This window comes from Terrapene carolina, unplaced genomic scaffold (assembly GCF_002925995.2).
Source record: "Terrapene carolina triunguis isolate 2854851 unplaced genomic scaffold, T_m_triunguis-2.0 Scaffold189, whole genome shotgun sequence".
Classification (NCBI taxonomy): Eukaryota; Metazoa; Chordata; order Testudines; family Emydidae; genus Terrapene; species Terrapene triunguis.
Genome location: NW_020664540.1, coordinates 10,220,683 through 10,244,788, shown reverse-complemented (window position 1 = coordinate 10,244,788; position 24,106 = coordinate 10,220,683). Strand labels below are relative to the sequence as shown.

The following is a 24,106-nucleotide window of genomic DNA, read 5'->3' as shown; positions in this document are numbered from 1 at the left end:
CTGCCACTGTGAAAAGTGATATTTGTATATTTGTTAATATCCCTTTTCACAGCAGACTTACTCATCTCCAGCAAGCTGGGGAACAAATTAAACCCTGGATGGGGAGGTAGGTAAGGAGGGCCAGGGGCAATGGGGGACTGGATGGGGGGGATGAAAGAGGTAGCGGGGGGTTAGGGCAATGGAGGGGTGAGTCCAGGGCTGGATCATGGGGTCCTGCTGCATGGCTGGGGGCTGGAGGAGGCAGCAGGGGTCAGGAGTGATGTGGGGGGAATGTGCCCAGGGCCAGAGCACAAAGTCCTGCCACTGGGGGATGAAGCCTGCCGCCGCATGGCCAGAGCCCACCACCCCAGGGCTGAAGTCCAATTCCCACTGCCCCTAGGAAGGTGGGGAACTCACACAGGTCGCCTGCTCCTAACAGTGTTTGTGGCTTCAGAATGGGGCTGGGACCAATCCCTGCTGGTGACCCTAGGGGAAGGGCCGCTCCTCCTCTCTCCCCTTCCCCCCCCATCACCACCCAGAAGGTTGTGGCCGTAAGAAAAACCTCTGGTGGCCTCATTTGAGAGACGCTGGTACGGTACAGACCTTACAGCGGCACAGCTGTAGCCGCTCTATGCTGACGTGAGAGAGATTTCCCGTTGGCATAATTAAACCACCCCCAATGAGCGGCGGTAGCTATGTCGGCGGGCGAGCGTCTCCCGCTGACTTAGCGCTGTCCTCACCAGCGCTTTTGTCAGTGAAACTTATGTCGGTCGGGTGTGGTTTTTCAATCCCCCCCCCCCCCCCCCGACAGACAAAAGTTTTACCTGCAAAAGTGCTAGTGTAGACCTAGCCTACGGCTTAGTGAGAAGATGATCTGTCACTTGTTGGCAGTTCCCGGTTCATTAAGAATGAATCAGACTTGAAAACTGTTTTCAGGGAACAAGGGAAGGTCTGGGTTAAACTTGCATATTCATAATAGTTGGGTGCTTTCATGAAACATCTACTTTTTTATTCTTCTGCCCCTTGCTGCAACCAGGCATGCGCAAACTCCACAGTACTTAGATGATTAAGGGTCTGTCTACACTGCAAAAACACCCCACAACTGTGGCAGAGAGTTTCAGAGCCTGGGTCAACTGACTCGGGCTCATGGTATGTGGCTAAAAATAGCAGTGTAGATGTTTCCACCCAGGCTCTGAAATGTGGTGAGGAGAGGTGGGTGTAGATATACCCTGAATTTCCTTGGACCAAGAATAATACAGTTACAAGCAGAGCTCAGTTAGTGCTATACCTATTTGGCCAGCAGGCAGCACTGTTCACCAACATCACTCAAATGCCCACTGACCTCTCACACCATCTGCTGTACATGTTGCCTAGGTACCAAAGATGAAGCCCCGGTTTGTGGAAAAGCTTAAACGTTATATGTGAGAAGTGCTTTGAGATTGTCATATGGAATTTGAGATTCCTTAATGGGTTTGAATTATGGAATGAATATCACTGAAGCAAGAGCTTTTTTTAAAAAACTAAGCTAACCAACATTGAATTTACTAATTTACTTTGAGTTTATATACTTTCACTAAAAGGGAACTGTCTGAATTTTTTTTTTTAAGTACTGCCCCCTTTATTCACATGAAGTAAATATCAACATGAGTGAACCATTCTTACATGTTAAGATAAAATGGTCAGTTTTCAGAATGGAGAGAGTCTAAGTAACGGTGTGTCCCCTGGGGTCTGTATTGGGATCAGTCCTATTCAACATATTCATAAATTACCTGGAAAAAGGGGTAAACAGCAAAGTGGCAAAATTTGCAGATGATACAAAACTACTCAAGATAGTTAAGTCCCAAGCAGACTGCAAAGAGCTACAAAAGGATCTTACAAAACTGAGTGACTGGGCAACAAAATGGCAGATGAAATTCAGTGTTGATAAACGCAAAGTAATGCACATTGGAAAACATAATCCCAACTATACGCATAAAATGGGGTCTAAATTAGCTGTTACCACTCAAGGAAGAGATCTTGGAGTCGTGGATAGTTCTCTGAAAACACACTCAATATGCAGCAGCAGTCAAAAAAGCGAACAGAATGTTGGGAATCATTAAGAAAGGGGTAGATAATAAGACAGAAAATATCATATTGCCTCTATAAATCCATGGTATGCCCACATCTTGAATACTGTTGTGGATGTAATCGCCCCATCTCAAAAAATATATTGGAATTGGAAAAGGTTCAGAAAAGGGCAACAAAAATGATTAGGTGTATGGGACAACTTCCATATGAGGAGAGAGAAATAAAACCTGGACTTTTCAGCTTGGAAAAGAGATGACTAAGGGGGGATATGATAGAGGTCTATAAAAACATGACTGGTTTGAAGAAAGTAAATAAGGAAGTGTTATTTACTCCTTCTCATAATGCAAGAACTAGGGGGTCACAAATGAAATTGGTTTAAAACAAACAAAAGGAAGTATTTTTTTTCACACAGTGCACGGTCAACCTGTGGAACTCCTTGCCAGAGGATGTTGTGAAGGCCAAGACTTTAACAGGGTTCAACAAAGAACTAGATAAGTTCATGGAGGATAGATCCATCAATGGCTATTAGCCAGGATGGGCGGAGATGGTGTCCCTAGTCTGTTTGTCAGAAGCTGGGAATGGGCGACGGGATGGATCACTTGATAATTACCTATTCTGTTTATTCCCTCTGGGGCACCTGGCATTCGCCACTGTCGGAAGACGGGATACTGGGCTAGATGGACCTTTGGTCTGACCCAGTATGGCCGTTCTTATGTTCTTATACAGATTTTCTCCAGAGACTCACTTTAAGACTTTGCATAGAAAAATAGTTTAGTACTACCGCTATGTGGGCTCAATTTGTAACTTTTTTTATGCTGAGTAGTTTTTCTTCCTTTACAGTATGACCTGTCAGCTTCCACATTCTCTCCAGATGGCAGAGTATTTCAGGTTGAATATGCTATGAAAGCTGTGGAGAATAGTAGGTAAGAGAAATGTCTTTGTTTTTTACTTCACCTATTTCTTTAAAAATGACAAGAAAAATGTGATTAGGGCAGATAGTTAAGATCGTATTGCAAAGAAAATTGTACTCCTGAAATAAGTGATGAGCCAATTTTGTGACTGTATTCCTCTCAGGAAGCTCTTCAGATTAAATATAAAGGGAGTGTAATCGTCCTTATTTGTTCAATAGTATGGAGGAACAAAAATTATAAAGGCATGTTTTGAGAGACTGCAAAGGAAGGTAGTAAATTATTCATGTGTGCTAAGTGTAATAAAATCTCATACTTTGGGGCAAAAACTGATTGCATAGGTCCTTAATATATGTAAGGTGCTTATCTATTATGGTAATAGGCTATATAAATACCAAAAAGGCCATTTTAGAGATGGTGAATTGAGGCACTGAGAAGTCAAGTAACTTGCTCAGGACCACACAGGTTTGTAGTAGTCTCACTGGCTGTTGCCAGTTTCTTAAAGAATGATGGTTTGGCTAAAACTACAACGTCAGCCTCCCTAAGACTAAATATGTTCCTTCAGGCATATGCCAGGTGACAGCTATAAAAATGTAAATACTCTATTGTGTTGTAGCACAATCTGGATGTGTTGACTAGTAAATGCAGATAAATTGCTTTGAGGTTTGGATTGGATCATCCTGTGTTTGTACAGTAACTGGTCTTGATCCAGGTCTCTGGATACTATTGCAATAGAAACAACATAGTTCAAAATAAATCTGTGTGGTACTCCAGCTAGTATGAATATCTAATATCTTGGGAGTATATCACCCTTTTAGTGACTTCATCAAATGCTTTTAAAGATCTCTTACCATCTGTAATACCATTTTAAAAGTAATTGTGAAATGGTCCATAAATCTTAAATATGCATCCAAAACTATTTTGTAGTAATTCTCACTATGATATGGACCAATTGGTAAGAACTATTTAATTTCACTGAAGTGCATGTTCTAGTGATTTATCTTCTCTTCTTTATTCACTTGGTCAGTAAGACTTTTTGATGTGTCTAGATACTTTAATGTTAGGCACTTAGAGGACATGATTTAGCCCCATGGAGGGAGGAGGGAACTTGTCAGTGTTGCACTTTATGGCAGTGGTTCTCAAACTTATTTGATCGAGCCCCTCCCCCCTTCTCTGTAGCAGTTTACACCTCCTGCTCTCGCCACACAAGTACATATACGGCCGCCCAACTCTGAAGGCAGAGTGGAGTGTGGTGGCTACTGGCCAGGTACCCGGCTGGGAAGGCAACATTGTCACCAGCAGCAGTGAAGTAACAGTGGCATGGTTTGGCATTGCCACGCTTACTTCTCCGCTGCTGCTGGTGGTGGTGCTGCCTTCAGAGCTGGATGCCTGGTCAGCAGCTGCTACTCTCTGGCTTCCAGCTCTGAAGGCAGAGCTGCTTCTCACGCCACCCCAGAATTCATTCTGCGCTCCCCAATTTGAGAACCTCTTTCTTATGGAGTAGGTAGGGGCCATGGCCCTCCTAACTTAGTGATGACAACAGATTCTTGAGATACTCGTGCCACTGCCTGGGCACTCTCAGGAGCTGTGTTCCTATTTTTGTGATTATGTGCTTATTGGGAGAGAGGGGGATTGAAGTAAAATAACACATCCATGTAAATGCTCCCACTTCAAAACTATAGGAAACCTGCAGGTTTGAAGGGAGAACTGCTCCCCACCCACGTCCCTCAAACTATTTAGTTCTAGATGTACAGAGTGTGTGTGAAAACTTCCTTGTGTAGGATGGGAAAAAGGGAAATGCTGTGCCGCTTTCTTATAGAAACACCGAGTAACTTCAGTGGGTCTTACTCTTTTCCTCCCTATCTTCAAGAGCAGATCTACCTCACTTTAAATAAAGCTGTCTTGTACTTCAGTCCTGCACCCATTTAACTTTGATAAAGAAATGCTAAAATTACTTTCCAACCCCACTCCTAGCTATTTAGTGGGGGTTTTTTTGTTTTTAAAAAAAATCTTACTCTTCTTATATTTGACTTGTCTTTCAGTACAGCAATTGGCATAAGATGTAAAGATGGTGTTGTCTTTGGAGTAGAGAAACTAGTCTTGTCCAAGCTTTATGAAGAAGGTTCCAATAAACGTCTCTTCAATGTTGATCGACATGTTGGAATGGTGAGGTGCTGCAACACTTTTTGCTTTTCTCCTATGTATGAATTAGGAAAACGTCACAGAAAATGGATAGTCCATTGCATAAATATAGCCAATATTAAATAGCTTTTGAAGTACTGTATCCCAATGCTTCTAAACTTGTAGTCAGAGAAAAGTCAAGGGACATTTAGACAAATATGATTCTCAATTCTGTGTATGCACTTCTAGTCCTGTTTGTGGGTATGTGTATAAACCTGTTCATGTACAAGCAAAATCTCACAGTAAAATGGGAGGCTGATCTGTGATATTTACTCATTGTAGAAAAAAGCAAGAGAGAGTCCTGTGGCACCTTATAGACTAACAAATGTATTGGAGCATAAGCTTTCGTGAGTGAATACTCTCTGTTGCTTTTTACAGATCCAGACTAACACGGCTACCCCTCTGATACTTGACACTCATTCTAGAGTTAACTTTCTCTGGTTTCTTTCTCTATGTGCATTAAAACAAATGCTCCAATGAGAGCAGGAATATGCATAAACTAAATATTAAGAAAGCAGCCTCTTGTTACCCATATCATAAAACACATTTTCTAAGAATAGCAAACACATAACACTCACATATAAGATATTCTCACCTTCTTTTGAAAGAGGCATGGGACGGAAGGAGCAGGATGCTATAATGGCTGGTAGAAAGGGACCAGATATCATGGGCTACTGACCTGTCCCCAGTAGTAATGTCAGTAACATCAGTAGGGTTCTACCAAATTCACAGTCCATTTTGGTCAATTTCATGGTCATAGGATTTTAAAAACCATAAATTTCATGATTTCAGATATTTAAATCTGAAATTTCACGGTGTTGTAACTGTAGGAGTCCTGACCTAACTCTGAAGGCAGCAGCGTAGAAGTAAGGGTGGCATGGTATGGTATTGCCACCCTTACTTTTGCGCTGCTGCTGGTGGGGCACTGCCTTGAGAGCTGGGCACCTGGCCAGTAGCCACCGCCTCTCAGGCCACCTATCTCTGAAGGCAGCGCAGAAGTAAGGGTGGCAATACCCTCCCCCCCCCCATAACCCTTTTATGGATTGGGACCCCCAGTTTGAGAAACACTGGTCTCCCCCTTGAAATCTATATAGTATAGTGTAAAAGTACACAAAAGACCAGATTTCACAGGGGACACCAAATTTCACAGTCCGTGATGCATTTTTCATGGCTGTGAATTTGGTAGGGCCCTAAACATCCGGTGGGAACCATACTAGTAAAACTGCTTGAAGCTGCACCACTAGTCATGGGGAGTAAGAAGATTGCTCCTGCAACTGTAATGCTGCCAGAAGAAGGGTAGGTGTTGCTGCAGTTCAAGAAGTCTTAAAATCCAGGGGGGGAAATATATAATATACTGTTAAGGGTACTTGTCTATTTTTTCCATGTTCTCATGCTTTTTGTTTATATTAAGTTAACCTTACAGCTTACATAGAAGTTGGATCTTAAAAGTATACCTTTATTTTATGTGGTTTACACTAATACATCAATTATGTGTTTACTGAATAATTTAAAAAAGGTTTGATACTTGATTGGTGTTTTTTCAGCTTGTTGAGAGGTGTAAAGTCTGGTTTGGTCAGTTTTGAAAGGGCATATGTATGTTAAACCTGTTTAAGTCACAGTAACAGAATTAGACGTTGTCTAAAGTTTGTCAATTACCTTGCAAGAAATAGCGGTAATTTATCTGAGTGTTGACTTTAGCCGGTGATACTCTTCATTTCAGGCAGTAGCAGGACTCCTGGCAGATGCTCGTTCTTTGGCAGACATAGCTAGAGAAGAAGCTTCTAACTTTAGATCCAACTATGGCTATAATATTCCATTGAAGGTAAGTAACTGATGCTTTTAGCACAAATTAATTCTTTAGGTTTCCTTAGATCCTGTGACAAGGAAGGTAGCCTGTTTTGAATTTTTACTTGAGGCATGTTTATTTCATTAAATTAAATGGTCTAAAACTCCTCCCTTTTTCCCTCCCCAGCATCTTGCTGACAGAGTGGCCATGTATGTACATGCCTACACACTATACAGTGCTGTCAGACCTTTTGGCTGCAGGTATGAGTTTTTTAAATACTTGTGCTTGATTGTGAGAATTTTTATTCAGTGCACAATAGATAAATCTATCTTGGGTATTTATAAGGTGTTTTTTCACCTTGGTGTATCTGTGCCACCGTGTGTGTGTGTGTGTGTGTATCTATCTATATCCTAAAAACAAGTGTAATTATATTGGTAATATTGAGGAGGACTTTAGGTAAAGAGCTCATATGTCTGTGTAAAGATGCATTTGATTACTAGGTAAAATATCTAATTATTCCTAAATTTTAAAACTGAGATGCTTGTGCTGGTAACTTCCATGGGAATCACGAAAGCAAAATTGTCATTTGAAAATTTACTTCTCCGGCCCTGTAGCTAAGTGAGGCATTGTAAATACAGTGCTGTTTATCTTAAATGACAATCCAGGGGACCAATAAGTCAGTGACTTAAGACAGACGATCTTTAGCTATAGGTCGAGCAAAATTGTACTGACAACTTTGGGGATGAGGGTACCCAAAAGGTTGAAATGAGTTTCTTGTTGGAAGGTAGTATGTAGTGGAGGTTTCACTGCAAGAACAATGATGAGACCTTGTTGTCTATTGTGTGCAAAAATACCCCAAGGCAGTATAATTAATCTGTGTGATTTTTATAGCACCATGCTTAACCTGTCTTCTAATATCTCATTTTCTTTATTCAGTTTCATGTTAGGGTCTTATGATGAGGATGATGGTGCTCAGCTTTACATGATTGACCCATCAGGTGTTTCATATGTGAGTATTTTGAAATAGCCTCAAATATCTTCTGACCTAATAGTTCCTAATAGGGTCATGGAATATAGGATTTTCTCTTTGGATAGTGGTCACTACTGCTGGATGACAGTTGAACTGGTAGTGTTGTATGGCATTGGTGTGGCTTGTCTGTTTGCAAGCTAAGTACTCTTGAGATAGACCTCTTCAAAATCACTGTCAATTGTCATTGACAGCGTTTCTCACACCTGGTTTCACTTATTTGTTAAAGATGAGTGTCAAGGACTTTTTTGGAAAAGTAGCTTGTCTGTTAAGCCCTTCTGCTAAACGTGTCAGAAACCCAGCACATCACTTTATTTGTTCTGTCTTCTGAAGTCAGGTATTAGTGGGTGGGACTCTGACACAAAAAGCGTGTGGCATTGTAGTAAGAGTCCCACTTACTAATAGCTACCGCCAAGTAGACTCCCTTAAGACACTGCTTTAATAATGTCAGATCAGGACAGACACATGTCTTGTAAATCATAATGCTTGACACGGCTATCTCTGAATAGTCAACTAAAGAACAAACAGGACAATACAAGACCATAGACAACAGCAGGAAGTGTAGTACTACTGTAACAGCAAAGCCCTGCACATTTTATATCCCTAAGGATGTATTTAGTAAGATAATTGGTAAGGCAAGGAAATCTTTCGAAGTGTGGATAGCTAAGGATAGTCTCTAAGCCTTGATCTGAATTTCCTGACTTCGTTTTCAGTTGTGACCTAGATATATATTATACACAGAGTATATTAAAAGAATACTAAGGCTGCAAAGACTCAGAAGTTAAATGTTAGAATTAAAGTTGCATCTGCTTAAAAAGGCTTATGGTTACCTGGGTCCTCCCATTTACCTTTTTTAAATGTTGGCACTTCCGCTGTTTTCAGTCTTGTGGAACTCTCCCAGTACACCAAGATTTCTTAAATATCAATATCAGTGGGTCAGAGCTCATCAGCCAGTACTTTTAAACCTCCTGGATGCAAGGTACTGTTTAACACCCTCCCTAGTCACATTTTTCAATAGAAAGTATTTCACTATCAGTGTAAGCTGTGAATACATCACCTGGCTTCTTTCCAAATACAGAACAGAAATGGATGACTACATCTGCCTCTTTTTTATCAACAGCTTTTCCATCCCTGTTGAATAACTGACTGATACCAGTGCTAGGTTTTCTTATGTTCCTGATATTTAAAAAAATACCACTTATTGTTAATCCTGCTGGTGGTAGCTTTTTTTTCCATTTATACCTTTAGCTTTTCCTGTCAACTGTCTGTATTTAATAACTGATAATTTTTAGTCTTTCCTGTTGACTTCACCTTTCTGTTGATTATGATTTTTTTTTTTTATTGCTGCTTTCATTTCTCTTTCTTAGTTAGGATTTTTTTTTTTAACCAAAGAATCCATTCTTTATTGAGACTGGAATTGTAGAGTTTGGGGGGCATCTAGTAATGTTTACTTAAACAACTCCTAAATATAATTCACATTTGTATTGTTTAAATTTTTCCTCCCACTCACTCGTGACCATAATTGTGTTAAACTTTGAGAAATTGGCCCTATTAAAGCGTGTGTGTATCCTGTGGTATATACATATTAGGTCAGTGTTATATTACTTCACCATTGACTGATTACTGTTAAAATTTAAACTTTGCAGCACAACAGTTTCACTTTGGAAATTTCAGCTAATGGTTTATTTTCGTAGTCTTGTTTGAATATATTTAAATACTTACGTTGGGCATGACAGTTGGGCTTGTGAATACAATATTCACATAGAATCTGACACTTTGTATTTTATCCTAATGAGCACATCTCTGAGTAAAAATATTTTACTATAGCAAATGTCTAATAGATATATACTAACCATAACAAGCACAGTATTGGTTAGCTATTCCTAGCTAGTTTTAGACAATCTCCCATCAATGTCTACAGTAGCTTTTTATGGGAAATCTTCTCGTTCCACGCACAGGACTAGCCACACAGGGGAAACATCAGAGCCTCTGTAAAGAAGGTTTTAAATGACTAGGAAACTATGGTAATATAATATCTGGAGATATACCTATCTCATAGAACTGGAAGGGACCCTGAAAGGTCATTGAGTCCAGCCCCCTGCCTTCACTAGCAGGACCAAGTACTGATTTTGTCCCAGATCCTTAAGTGGCCCCCTCAAGGATTGAGCTCACAACCCTGGGTTTAGCAGGCCAATGCTCAAACCACTGAGCTATCCCTCCCCCCTAAGGTAGGTAAAATGGAAATTAGGAGGCTACAAATTTGAAGAATAGCCAAAGATCTGAAAAAGCAAGTAACACGTTCTTTAGTATCAGAAGCAAGAAACATTGAGAATCTATGGGACTACTGCATGACAGAGTGTAAAAGATACAATTAAGGAGGATCAGGTTTCTTTGCATCAGTCTTTACTGCAGGGGATATTGTGGAGGTACCTTTATTCCCTGATAGGAGTAGGCATCAAGAGAAGTTGCTGGAACTAATTGATAAATTAAAGAGTAGCAAGTTACCAGTGCTAGATGGCATCCATACAGGAGTTCTGAAGGACTTTAAGAATGAAGTGGCTGATCTGTTAATAAGAATATGTCCAGTCTCAATATACTGGAGGGTAGGAAACGCTGTACCTATTTTTAAAATAGTTGCTGGGATGATCTTGGAATTGAAGACGTGTAAACCTTTCATTAAGCTGATTCAAAACTGGTAAAACAAATACTACTGTACACAACCTGTGGAACTCAGTGCCACAGGATATCATTAAATCCAAGGATTTAGGATTCAAACATTATTAGATATCTGTGTATTGAGAGTGTTCATGCTTATATAAGGGTAAAAACTTTATTTTTTTAGAAAAGATGTAAACCCTATATGCTTCAGGTCATAGCTAACATGAATGAGGTTAGCAAGAAACTACCTTTGTGGACAGATTATTCCATAATTGTCCACTATAGGGCTTCTTCCTCTGAAGCATCTGGTACTAGCCACTGTCAAGAGGCAGACTGGACTAGATGGACCCATAGGCATTTCAACCTTGTGTTTCAGTAGTTTGTGTATTACTTTGACTTCTGTGCTGTGAGGTATAAGAAGGTGAGTCACTGATGTATATCTCCTTCCTTCATCAAATGGTATACATGATTAAACTCCACTGTATTTACCACTGTGCTTGCAGTGCAAAAATTAGGAAATTAATATTTCCTTTGTGACTAAACAAATGTTTGGTGACCACCTCTCCCATCTAAGCATGAGGAATATAGAAAATGTATTCTGCGAAAACACTCCAGAGTATGTGAAACTTTTAAAGCTGCAATTTTGGGGGTCCAACAAAAATCAGTAAGAACAGCTAGGCTTTAACATACAAGATGCTTCAAGGCAGATAACACACCAGTGAGAGTTTTGCAAAGGAGAATGATAGGAAGGGACAGATGGCATGAGGGAGATGTTGGGAAAACAGTATATGTTAATTCCCAGAGATGGATATATGTTGTACAACCAAACTGACTTTTTTGGGGTGGAAGTGATGACGTAATTCAAATGGAATGTTTAGTTTTGTATGCGGTGTTGTAGCCATGTTGATCCTAGGATATTAGAGAGAGAAAGTGGATGATGTAATATCTTTTATTTGACCAACTTCTGTTGGTGAGAGAGACGAGCTTTCGAGTTCACACGGAGCTCTACTTCAGGTCTGGGAAAGGTACACAGTGTCACAGCTAAATACAAGGTAGGACAGATTGTTTAGCATGAGTAGTTAACACATTTCAAGGGACCATTCAAGATGAAGTGGCCTGTTAACACCTCTCTATTCATGGGGGGGAAGGAAAAAGGGAGGGGGGCTTGCTAGTGGGTTATATAAATTATTGTAATAACCATAAGTCTATTATGTCTATTCAGTCCATTATTTTTAGTGTCTAGCTAAATTATGAATTTAAGCTCTCAGGCTCATGTTTTGAAAGTTTTGCGCAGTTTTCCTTTGAAGATGAGGACTGATAGGTCAGATATAGAGTGATCGCTTTGTGAAAAGTGTTCACCCATGGGTGGAGGTGATGGGGTATTTTTGTCTTTTGTCATTTTCCTAAATTCATTTGAGAGTGTAGTGATTGTCTGGTTTCACTCACATAGTTGCTATCTGGGCATTTAGTGTGCTGGATGAAGTACACCACATTGTGATAGGCATGTGTAGGACCCACTGATCTTGAAAAATGTGTTGTGGGGAGCGTTGATCATTGTAGCACCGGTGAGGGGTGCACTCCACTAGAGAAATAGATCACATCATGGAATGGACCATCCAAATACCACGAAAGAAGTGGCTTCAACATAGAATTTAAACCTCCTCCAACTGCACACCCCTAGGTGTGACCTGCCACCACGCACTGGAACCCATACAGGGTACCATCAAATAGCTACAACCCATACTTGATGCAGACCCCATCCTGAAGGAAATCTTTCCTGAATCCCCTCTTCTGGCCCTGACCTCTTCAAGCTCATCAGAAGCAAACTCCCCACAGACCAGGACATACTAACTCAAAGCGGCACCAGACTGCCAGAATCACAGATGCAAAACCTGCATACATATCTCCACTGCTACAATGATCAGTGCTCCCCACAACACATCTTTCAAGATCCATGGGTCCTACGCATGCCTATTCATCCAGTGCACTAATGATAGGAGAATGATAGGCAGGGACAGATGGCATGATCTGTTCCTCATCCAGTGCACTAAATGCCCCCATAGCAACTATGTGGCTGAAACCACACAATCATTACGCTCTCGAATGAATGTAGGAAAATGATAAAAGACAAAAACGCCGTATCACTTATGGGTGAACACTTTTCACAAAGTGATCATTCTATATCAGTTCTCATCCTCAAAGAAAACTTGCACAATGCTTTCAAAAGACAAGCCTGGAAGCTTAAATTCATAACTTTGCTAGACACTAAAAATCATGGACTGAATAGAGAGACTAGATTTATGGCTTATTACAACTATCTGCAACCCCCTAACAACCCCCTTCCCTTCCTCCTTATGACTTCAGGGGTCACCTTGAATGGTCCCTTGAAATGTGTTAACTACTTATGCTAAGCAATCTGTTCAAACTTTGTATTTACCAGTGACACTTTGAGTTAATTTCCAGTCCTAAAGAAGAGCTCTGTGTAAAGCTTGAACGCTTGTCTCTCACCCACAGAAGTTGGTCCAATAAAAGATATTACTACACCCACTTTGTCTGTTAAGTTTTTGGGAGTTTTCACTTATTCTGTTAAAACACCAGTATAAATAGGATTCCGCTCTGAGGAATTTACTGAGAAGGATGTTTTGTTGTTACTGTAATATTACCTACAGGTATACTCCGAGTTCTACATCGTAAACTACAACACTTTACTGAGTTCTTACAGCTAAAGAATATTAAAGAAACCCTCCCTATAAGAAAGATTATAACCAAACTTTAACTAATCTCTTCTTTTGTTGCTTTATAGGGTTATTGGGGGTGTGCCATTGGTAAAGCCAGACAGGCTGCAAAGACAGAGATTGAAAAACTTCAGGTAGGATGGTATTAACAATATAATATACAGTATATCCAATTATTTTGTATTAATCCATTTCAAGACCGATATTCCTAGCTACCACTGTTGTGCTGTAACTTTTAGGTTTTTGAAGGTAAGGTTTAGTGGGCATCAGTGGGTATTCTGGCACAAGGGAGGTTAACAAGTAGATGAAGCTACTTGCTCTGTGTAGGAACATTTCCCTAAAGCCCACTGTGACTGGAACATCCCCTAAAGAACAATGAATGGCGCTGCAGCCCCATCTCTTTCCCATGCTGAATGACCAGAGGAATACTATGAATTGTACTAAAATATACTGTTGTGGAGAAGTAAGATCAGAGATGTTGGAACTCATCAGGTGAAGCACCAGCCAGTCGTCTTGCTCCCTTTCAATATACTTGTTGAGTATCATGTTGATATCATTTTTTCTAAGAATTTCTTAAAGCAGTATATAGATATGTAGCATAAAAAGCTTTATTGACATGAGCTTGGATGGCTATATTAATGATGATTGGCAAAGTAACTTGTGAGTTTTGCACCACCTGTACCAGCTAAACTTGTATACCAACTGACACTGTCAAATGCAGTATATACAGAACACAAACCACTTTTAGAACTGTTTCTGTTAAAACTTTACCCTCCACCTATGAAGTTTGGTTCACATAAATACAACTGTCCTGGCCTCCAAGTGAGAGGTTTAAAAACCTCTAAATATTGCCTAAAATAAATGTAATTACTGTGAACTTTCACTTGACAGGAAGTTCTCCCACTTTTCATGAGGCCACTCACATGAGTAACAGCTACGAGTAATAATTTGCAGGATCAGGCCCCTAGATAAATCACGTGCCCTGCTGCCCACAAAAAGCTTTGCAAACACTGTGAGGGGAAGTTTAAATCCACAACAGTAATTGTTGTCATTGGAAATCAGACAAAAACAGTCACAAAAATATATCCATGAAGTCCTAGTTTTGGTAATTTCTTTTAAAACTCAAATAAAAAAGCCAACAATATTTAGTGCTTTTCCTTTATAAATATCAGTGTTTTACAGAGGAAGGTCAATATCATCATTCCCACCTGGAAAATGGGAAACTGAGGCACGGGGCTGGGTGAGGGAGGGGTTACAGAGTGAACTTCCCAACCTGTGGCCAGAGCAGATACATACTCTGTTTGCAATTGCTGTAGCAAACCGTGTGATTCCTTCACACTGGTCTAATAACATTCCTTGCCATGCTCACTTGATACATGCAACCAAGGCCCTTTTCCATTCCTTAAGCCCCTTTCGGTAGTGGCCTATGCAGAGCTATTGTGGAACCCAGTTCTCTCACATGCAGGAGGTACAGTGTCTTCCGTGCACCCACTGAACAGTTATCCATTCACATGTAGTGTAACCACGACAGTTCTGCTGCAGTGGGGGACTTTCTGTGGCCACTTATGTTCCTGGATGAATTTCAGCAAAAGCGTGCAAAGCTGACATTCACACTAATGAGGGTTGCACACGGCAACAATCAGACCCCATAGTTTTCCCAAGGGGAGCTCAACCAAAATCTACTTATCAGAATTTGTCTTAACTTTATTTGTCTTACCTAGAGACTATTCCTTTGCAATCTATAAATGTTAAAGCTTTCATGGAATGCTTAACACATGCTCTTACTTCTGAATTCAGAGCACAGTTCAAGTTGAGGAACAATATTATATTGATCCAGTGACTAACTTCAATGCAATAAAATTTCTGCCAGCTGATCCAAGTAATTGGTCTCTTATGCAATGGTAAGCCAGGGACAGTGAAATACTATTTTTGCCATTTTTTAAAAGCACGAGAAAAAATAACGTAGATAGGGTAATGGAGAAAAAAAATTAAATGATAGGTAATGGCCAAGAATGAGATTTATAAGACATGAAGTTAAAATTTCTCAACCGGTGTGGAGCTTGCTAGAAGTCTCTCCGGTAGACTGCTGACAGTTTTATTGAGGCATTATCTCCTAGCTATTCAGAGGGTGAGAAAAAACAGTCTGCTAATCAAGATACTGTGCTAGACGGGGAGAGGTGTCTGTCTTGTCCCTGCTGGAGCCCCGGCTGGCTTGGGGAGAGAGAGGCATGTCTCCTGTCCTTGCCGCAGCCCTGGCCGGAGTTGGGGCCGGGGGAGAGAGAGGCATGTCTCCTGTCCCAACGGCAGCCCTGCATGCCCCAAGCTCCCCCAAGCCCCCATCACTGTCCCCCACCTCACCCTACACATCCTCCACCCTCACCTGTGTGCACACTTGCATGGCCCTTGATGGCCTCCTGTGCAGCCGCACGGGTGCACACCTTAGAGGGAACACATGCAAAGCTTGTGTCAGTCTCAAGCTGTAATGCTTCCTAGTAGATGTACCTCACTCAAGATTCTAGGGGCAGGTCTACACTACGGGGCTCCCTCAACCTAAATTACATAGCTGGAGTCGACAAAGCTTAGGTCAACCTTTTGTGATGTTTACACCACGCTGGGTCGATAGGAGAAACTCTCTCTTCGACTTTCCATATGCTTCTCGTTCTGGTGGAGTAACAGAGTTGACGGGAGAGCCATTGGCCGTCAATTTAGCATGTCTTCACTAGACCTGCTAAATTGACCCCCAGTGGATCGATCGCTGCATGTAGATCCCCCCCCTGGTAAGTGGAGACAATCCCTAGGTTTCCAGAGACTTTGACCTATTTGTCAGGTGCATGTTTGGCACAGATTAACTTTTGATCAAGTTTCAAACATAAAATTAGGAGATGTAGCAAACTGCAAAGTGTCTTGAAGTGATGGACAATATGGCCTGCTGGAGATTACATATAAAAATCTACACCCAGAAAAGAGGGGAGAGGTAAGGAAGTAGCTCCACCTATCATCTTAAAGGAAGTCTTTTCCTTCTTAGTACTGTCAGATTTTAGATAGCCAAGCATTATAGGGGAACAACTAAGCATGCTGCAGTGAAGATAGAGAAGCTGGAAGGGGAGGTGGTTAGTGAAATATTTTCCATCATAAGTGGTCTACATTATGAAGAACTACTGTATTAATCACTTCTAGTGGTAGCTGTAAACACTTAATACCTCAAAGTGGGAATCTGTATTCACCCAGGGAAAAGTTTTTTAGTATCTCACAAATTCAGCTTCTTCTGAGACAATTCATGTGCCATCTAATGTTTAAATTTCCCCCATTACTTTGGATATGAACAGTGAATGATACATGTAACCCTTTGAATGATAAATTCAGTGTCAAGCTTTTGATAGTCTGCAGGATTAACAAATCTGAGATGAAAAAGGTGGCCAGGGATAATGTCTAGCCAAAACATGTGGCCTGCAAACCTTTGTAACATCAGAAGACTAATAGATCTCACGCTCTTTCACAAGTAACTTGTGTGCATAAAGGTGACAAGACGGTGTAAATTTACCTCATACTAGCCTGCTGTGCATGAGATATCGGTCTGGGCCTGCTGCTACTCATTAAAATTTCCCTAGTGTGCTCTGATCTACCCTGCTTTGAAATGAGTAGATTAATGCATATGAGGGAACTTTTAGTGTGCAGCAGCATGTGAACATTTAGCACAGTAGACTTGTATCCCATCTTGTTGTTCGCTAAGTGTTTGTCCAGATATGATCCTGTCTCCATTAAGAATTAATTATTGGGGAAAGGGAACACAGATCTTCTAGTTTTGTGCCTGCATTAAATCAACGGGGCCCGATGTGTTGCTTTTCCATTATTCTAAAAGGAGGAGGTGGTTGAGATCTGATGTGTATGAATGTTTTTACATGAGCTTGTGCCATGCCATGGACCCTGGAATTTAATTTTGTAAATGTTACCATAATCAGGTGTGAAACTTTATTTTGGTCAGCTGTCAGTGACTGCCTCAGGACTCAATGTAACTAGATGAGTTTGAGGGGAAAAAATGAAAAACTAATCCTCTGTTCAGTCTCACAAGGTCTGTCTTATCAAAATTAGACTAGCATTTACTAGTAGGACACTACATGTAAATGGGAATGCCCTAGAGACTCTTGAAGTATGATTGTTAGAACAGGTGCTAAGATACAGATGCATGATAGTCTCACGAGTTACAGTCTGTCAAAAGACGTCAAGGTATAATCAGCTAAGTAAAGGTATGTATGCTGAGATTTATAAAAAGCTGTTCTGCTTCTAAGCTTCTAGTTGACAGGAACGCAAACTGAAGATCTGCGTGTCTGAGTTGTCTACAACTGAATGAATATGGGAAAGAGTAACTTTGGGACTCATACAAAAGTAGCAGTCTGAATAAAAAGTGAAAATAAGGAATCATTAGATAACTTAATTTAGCTCTCTTCTTGACTGAGCCTGTGGCAGGATTGTGCAGCAGAAACCTATGCAGGAACAAAACGAGAGTAATATACTTCAGTATATCAGCCACCAATATCCTGGCTTTCTCCTCGTGGATAAGTGTTTTCCAAAAAATATAAAATGTTAAATCCTCAACTAAATTGTACATTCCTTACCTACAGATGAAAGAAATGACTTGCCGTGATGTTGTTAAAGAAGTTGCAAAAATGTAAGTTTCCTTTCTTCTGGCCTTTCATCCCCAGTGCTCTTATTTTCTTATCCCTCGTGAAAAATAAACATCTCAATAGATCAGCAAAGTGGCCCTAATATGGAACTGAGTCAGTTAAATTAAAAAAAAAAAAAAAAAAAAGAAGCTTAAAGTACTACTCCTGTTCCTAGGGCTGTCCCTGTGTAACTAACTTTGGTAGTTTTACAATCCTATTTTAAATGTCTGGTTTTCCCTCCTTCCTTGCTGTGCCAAAGATCTATCCAGCATTGGGAAAACTGACTATACAGAGGAAACAGTGAAAGGAGTCAACTTTGTGCTTTTGGCAGCACTACGGAAGCCAAGTGAAAACGTGTATCTTTATTCTTTCCATTAGTCACCTTAGGTGTTGCTTGGAACAGTGGGTTAAGTTAGATAAATGTTTGGCTGTGTTCCTACTTTTTAAATGTAAACATTTGAGAGAGAGAAGCTGGTCATAGTTCATAATACAGTTACTATGGAAAGAGACCTATGCAAACTTAACAATGAATTGTGGTTTCAGGTGTTTCCTAGCTTGGCAGTATCTGGGAATGAAGCAAAGGAACACTGTTCCTGGAGAGGGCCTTATTACCACCCCTCTCTTCTCCTTGCTAGCTGCTTAAGGAGCATCACTGCTTGGTTAGGAGAGCAAGTGCAGTGAAATTTATCCAGAAGATGACATGTAGCCTTCTACTATGTGGGTGGAGAAATGATAGGACTTAGCTGACTCCTGGAGGAAACTAACAATCAAATTTGATATTTGGTGGCACAGTAGCTTCTTAATAAGTTTAGAAACATTCAACTTGCAAACAGGTGTTACAAATACCATGTTAGGTAAATAAGACTAGAGGGTAGCAGCAGGATTTAATGGGTATTCTGGAATCTTTCCTACATGTTAACCATAAGGCCATCTAGGACCTTTCCACTGCACACATTTTGATAGAATCTATCATGAATTGTCTGATTCCACTTTCTTCCCCTTTGGCCTTAACTTTTCCTCTGTATTTATCTTAGGGCTGGTCTACACTGCCGCGCTAGTTCGGCGGCTGGGGATCGAAGTTCGAGTTCGATTTATCGCGTCTGGTCTGGACGCGATAAATCGAACCAGGAAGTGATCCCCGTCGACTGCGGTACTCCAGCTCAACCAGAGGAGTACCGCGGAGTCGACGGGGAGCCTGCCTGCCACGTGTGGCCCGCGTCTGAACCGTGGTAAGTTCGAAGTAAGGTATGTCGAATTCAGCTACGTTATTCACGTAGCTGAATTTGCGTACCTTACTTCGACTTGGGAGGTAAGTGTAGACCAAGCCTTAGTTGTAATTCTCCAACCATATATTTCCTCTGCTTCTAAATATGCTAGTTTACTCTTCCTGTTGACCCCACCACTCTTTCTAATGAAGGGTCAGTAAGGCCTGGTCTACACTAACCCCCCAATTCGAACTAAGGTACACAACTTCAGCTACGTGAATAACGGAGCTGAAGTCTACGTACCTTAGTTCGAACTTACCGTGGTCCAGACGCGGCAGGCAGGCTCCCCTGTCGACTCCGCATACTCCTCGTGCTGAGCAGGATTACCGGAGTCGATGGTGAGCACTTCTGGGTTCGATTTATCGCACTCAGAAGTTCGACTGCCTGCCGCCGAACCAGTGCGTAAGTATAGACAAGCCCTAAGAGACCTCTTAACATCCAGCATTGTAAGGGTGGTGCTTTAACTTTGTACCACCTTCATCAGGGATCCCCAACTATCTCTTTGCCTAGATTATTGTAGCTGTCCATATTGCTCACTCTTGTATCTCCTTCCTTCGTTTGTATTTTCATGTTTGTTCATATCAGTATCTCTTTGACCCTTTCTTGCCTAGACATTTTTCCTCAGTGATTTTAAGGCTTTAGTTTCCATTTCTGACACTGAATTGGTCTAATCTGCTGGGTACTTATAAAATGCTGCCTTCACTATGATTCTGTTCTTTGATACTTTGTATGAATTAAATGGTAGATTGAAAACACTTCAGAGCAGGGGTTAGTAGTTTGTCTGAAGATCTGAGCACATTTCCCCTTCAAACTTTTAGCTACTGCAGGAATTACACTGAGTTTCTTGGACATCTAGTGTGCTTGCCTGTGAAACTTTAATATTAAAGTTTAGTTGCAAATGAGATTCCAGTATTTTTGTAGCAATATCTTAGAAGGCTATGAAGAAATGTACTAGGATGAATCCTTTTTGTACTGGGGCACATGCATGTTCCATACAACAGATGTCTCAGGTTGCCTTGAGATGTGTTGAACCAGAGAGCTTAAGTAGGATCTCTGACCTTGATTCTTATTTGAAGCCCTGTGAGCAGGGGGATCGAACTCTCTCAAGCTGCACAAACTGGGGGCAAACTTTCGGTTTTTGGTTTAAGGAATTAGAATGGAAAAGTGAACCACATGGTACTGGAGGCTTGAAATGTTGCATAGCGGCAACTCTATGCACTTTTCTTTTGACATTTTCAGTTTATCTGCAATCCTTTAACACTACAGTAGCACTGAAAGGCCTTAACCAGTTTGGGGTCCCCACTGCACTAGCAATACAATAGCTGTTGGAGGCAAGCACTTAGTCTCAAAAGTAACAGGTGGATGAGACAAAGGGGGGTGAGGGCATGTGAGTTGAGGTAATGAAAGTAGCATGAGCAATTCACAGGATCAGTGCCTACAATTCCATGTGATTAATAGCAGGCTTTGAGGCATTCAGAGTTCTGATCTTGGTTGGCAAGTAAGTCCAAAGCATAGGCCCAATGCAATTAGTGAACTTGTAGGTTCTAGCTCCTCTTCTAGAGGACAAGGGATATAACCACCATTAAAACTACCCATTTTCAGCTTTGCATTTAAGCATCCTAAATTCAAACTTTGAAGAATGCAAGCTTCTGTAACCATTGGAACTGAATGTTTTGTTTAGGAAGTTAACTTGTGCAACTGCTTTGAGGGAACTGTTGGAGAACATTAACTTGGCATTTTTTTTAGTGTTCCTCATGTGAACAAATAGATTAAGGTTATAAGGTGTTTATATGTTCTTGCAGGACACGGAAATAAGATTCAGTCTACAGTCTGGTCATCACTGCCAGTTTTCCTTTTATTTTATAGGCTGATGGCTAGTTTCAGAACTGTATGTACAGCAACACATGCATAACTTACCATTCTAATTCTGCATGCAATCATGGTAGCACAGGGCCAGTTCCATATGTAAATAGGGGCTTGTACACAAGTTACTAACTACAGATGTGCAAAGTGTGTGCATGCACATGTGTACTATTAGATAACATTTGTAAGTTTGAGCTGCATTTACTCAGTCTTCATTAATTTATTTGTATGACTTGCAGGAGAAATATATTTTTAGGAGAACTACTTGCCGGCTTCAGTTTCATGAATAGTTGAAGGCAATAGGTTAAGGGCATCATACTCATGGGATCACTTAAGTGTTATGCTGTCTGTATATTTGATCAGGATACTTGTTCCACACTTATTACTGGTTATAAGAGACAGCTTGAGTTTAAGGGGTGGTATCTCGGCTGAAAGTTTTACTGTTTGTGAATGCTACTATATGTGGGAGGGAATGTTACTTTGAGCATTTACTTCATACATTAATGTAAATTTACTATATACAGTACTGGTGTGTGGGTCCTTTACCATACAAGAGAAACATGTTAAAAACAGGAAAATTGTGATACTACAAACTAGCAGGGGAAGAAGGGAGGGGGCAAATAGAACTTTATAATGTAACTGTCCATTTTGCATATTAATCCTTGGTTTTGGGAAGGGAAAATGTCAGTGGCTAACTCTTCATAAACATTTTCTTCATTCTTTCTAGAATCTACATAGTTCATGATGAAGTGAAGGATAAATCTTTTGAACTTGAACTCAGCTGGGTTGGAGAAAGTAATGTATTTCATTTTTCCTTGTTTTGTTATCTTTAGCTACACCATTTTTGATTATAGAAATGAACAAATAAAACTGATGGCAGTTCTGTGGGAGTAAAACAAATTCAAGACTCAAATTCTAAACTCCACACATACTATGGGGAAAGTAACATACCGGTTAACGTTTGTAGTTTCTATTGTTGCTTCTATCACGAAGTTTGTTACTTTGAGACTTACAAGTTCCATGCTTATACCAGTAATTTCTAAAGTCTTTATAAATATGGCTTCATTCACAGTAACAAAAGGAAAACATGAAATTGTTCCAAAAGACATCAGAGAAGAAGCAGAGAAATATGCTAAGGTAAGCAATAGAATTTTATTTAGCAGGTTCAAAACTCCATTTTACAAATCCAGAATAGAATAAACCGCACAAAGTTCACTTTGTCTAGTGTTTTGGCAACTAGAAGTGCATTATTTTAAGCAGTTAGTTATGAGGCAAATCTAGCCTGGGGTTTTTAGATTAAAGTGATTCTGAAACAATTACCTGAAACTTTGGAGGGAAGAATAAAAAGAAAGTAATCCAGTGGCATCTTCAGCTGATCACATGTGCATTCAACAATGTATGGTTCAAGTCTTGTACAGCAGGCATGTTTCTCCTTGCCTAAATAAGACAAACCAAATGCATCAGATTAATTTTTTTTAACAGAGAACTGACAGTAGTAGTAGTAGTAGTAGTAGTAATGAGTTATATCCAGTACACTAACCCTTTAAAACACAAATTGCTTCTATTTTTCCTAGTCAATCGGTGCATGTATCAGTTCTGCATTTGTTTTGGAAGTGATGGCTGCACTTCAATAGTGTTTCTTGTACATTAAAGTTGCAGTATTTGACACTTTCCCATGCAACACTATTATTGACTGCCACAGGGTGCTATGCAATCCATGTAGATACAGGGCCTTGTTCTCTACTGCTTTAGTTTCTGTACAAAGTGGATGCAATACAATTACCACACCAAAATTTCCTACTCACTTACAGTGAACTAGTGTAAATGACTATACCAGGTATATAGCTTTAAAGAATCAGATACTTTGTCAAATGTAGGCTGACTCCTGGGACTTGCAAGGTAGCCACTGAACAAGACCTAGGAGTTGCTTATGCTTTTTTATTTATTTAAAACAGGAGTCTTTGAAAGAGGAGGATGAATCAGATGACGACAATATGTAACACATTGTTACTTCAAGACAAGTTTCAATTTTCTTAATTTGTAGTAGCGGTTAATGTGTTAACCATGGATTATTATTTACTTGCTGGAAAGATGTTAACTTGCACTAAAATAAATTTCCCATTTACTATCAGGTCATGGTTCAGACTTTGTTTGAAAATTGGACATAGCTGTGTTGACCTATGGAGAAAAAAAGATATTGCTTCTAAGCCTGAATTTTAGTAAACTTGTGCCAAAAACCATGGTGTCAGTGAAAGAGGACATTTGGCAACCTGGTGGTTTTTCCTCGGAGTGCACCAGCATACTTAAGTCTCAACTTTATGTACATCAAAGACAACCCTCACATAACTTGAACTGCCCTTCATTTTTCAATTGAGCAGACAGCTAGTGCTATTTCTTAGACTGCTTTCAGATTTCTTTTGAGGTTAGCTCTTGAGTTAACTAGTAAAGCTATACATGAAGTCTATAAGTTGAAGACACTGCAATTCTACCCTGAATAATAGTTTCACAGTAGTCCAGTTTACAGGAGGTGTGAATTTTAGTGTTCTAAAATATTGCACTCTAACTGCCTCATGTAAACCCTACTGGCACAAACAAAGGTACCTAGTGCATGTTACTAGGTACCTTCAATATACACTAGGTACCTTTTAATTTGTGCTAGTAGTGTCTAACCCAGGGCATTTAGAACACTCTAGTATAGACAAGCCTTAAGATATCGGTCTTAAGTGAGCTTGTATTGTAGCTACTGTATCCTGAAACCATTTCAAATGGATTTGACACTATTTATTCCTATAACAACCATTACATTATTTAAGGAAAGGTAAAATAGTCCTGTAGTTTAGGCAGTGGACTGTAAACCTGCGACGACTTTGGGCAAATCACTTCAACTTTGCAAAGCACTTGCCTACCTCTCAGGGTCAGTGAGGCTCCATTCATTAGTATTGCTTTGTTGAGATCCTTCAGAGGGAAGGTGTATTC

At 40.3% G+C, this 24,106-nt stretch overlaps 1 protein-coding gene across 1 annotated transcript; it reads left to right on the top strand.

Moving 5' to 3' along the window:
• The first annotated feature begins 2,866 nt into the window (after positions 1-2,866).
• PSMA3 (proteasome subunit alpha 3) lies at positions 2,867-23,261 on the top strand. The gene is made up of 10 exons (XM_026654332.1): positions 2,867-2,969; positions 4,997-5,120; positions 6,856-6,957; positions 7,108-7,181; positions 7,858-7,930; positions 13,410-13,475; positions 17,961-18,007; positions 21,858-21,925; positions 22,203-22,267; positions 23,086-23,261. The coding sequence occupies exons 1-10, from the start codon at positions 2,947-2,949 to the stop codon at positions 23,128-23,130; spliced, it is 687 nt and encodes a 228-aa protein (XP_026510117.1). The 5' UTR covers positions 2,867-2,946; the 3' UTR covers positions 23,131-23,261.
• The last annotated feature ends 845 nt before the right edge of the window (positions 23,262-24,106 follow it).

Coding starts and splice junctions, on each gene's coding strand:
- PSMA3 (XM_026654332.1), top strand. CDS start 2,947: ATGAAAGCTGTGGAGAATAGTAG. Junction 7,182..7,857: donor GTCAGACCTTTTGGCTGCAG/GTATGAGTTTTT, acceptor TTCTTTATTCAG/TTTCATGTTAGGGTCTTATG. Junction 7,931..13,409: donor ACCCATCAGGTGTTTCATAT/GTGAGTATTTTG, acceptor GTTGCTTTATAG/GGTTATTGGGGGTGTGCCAT.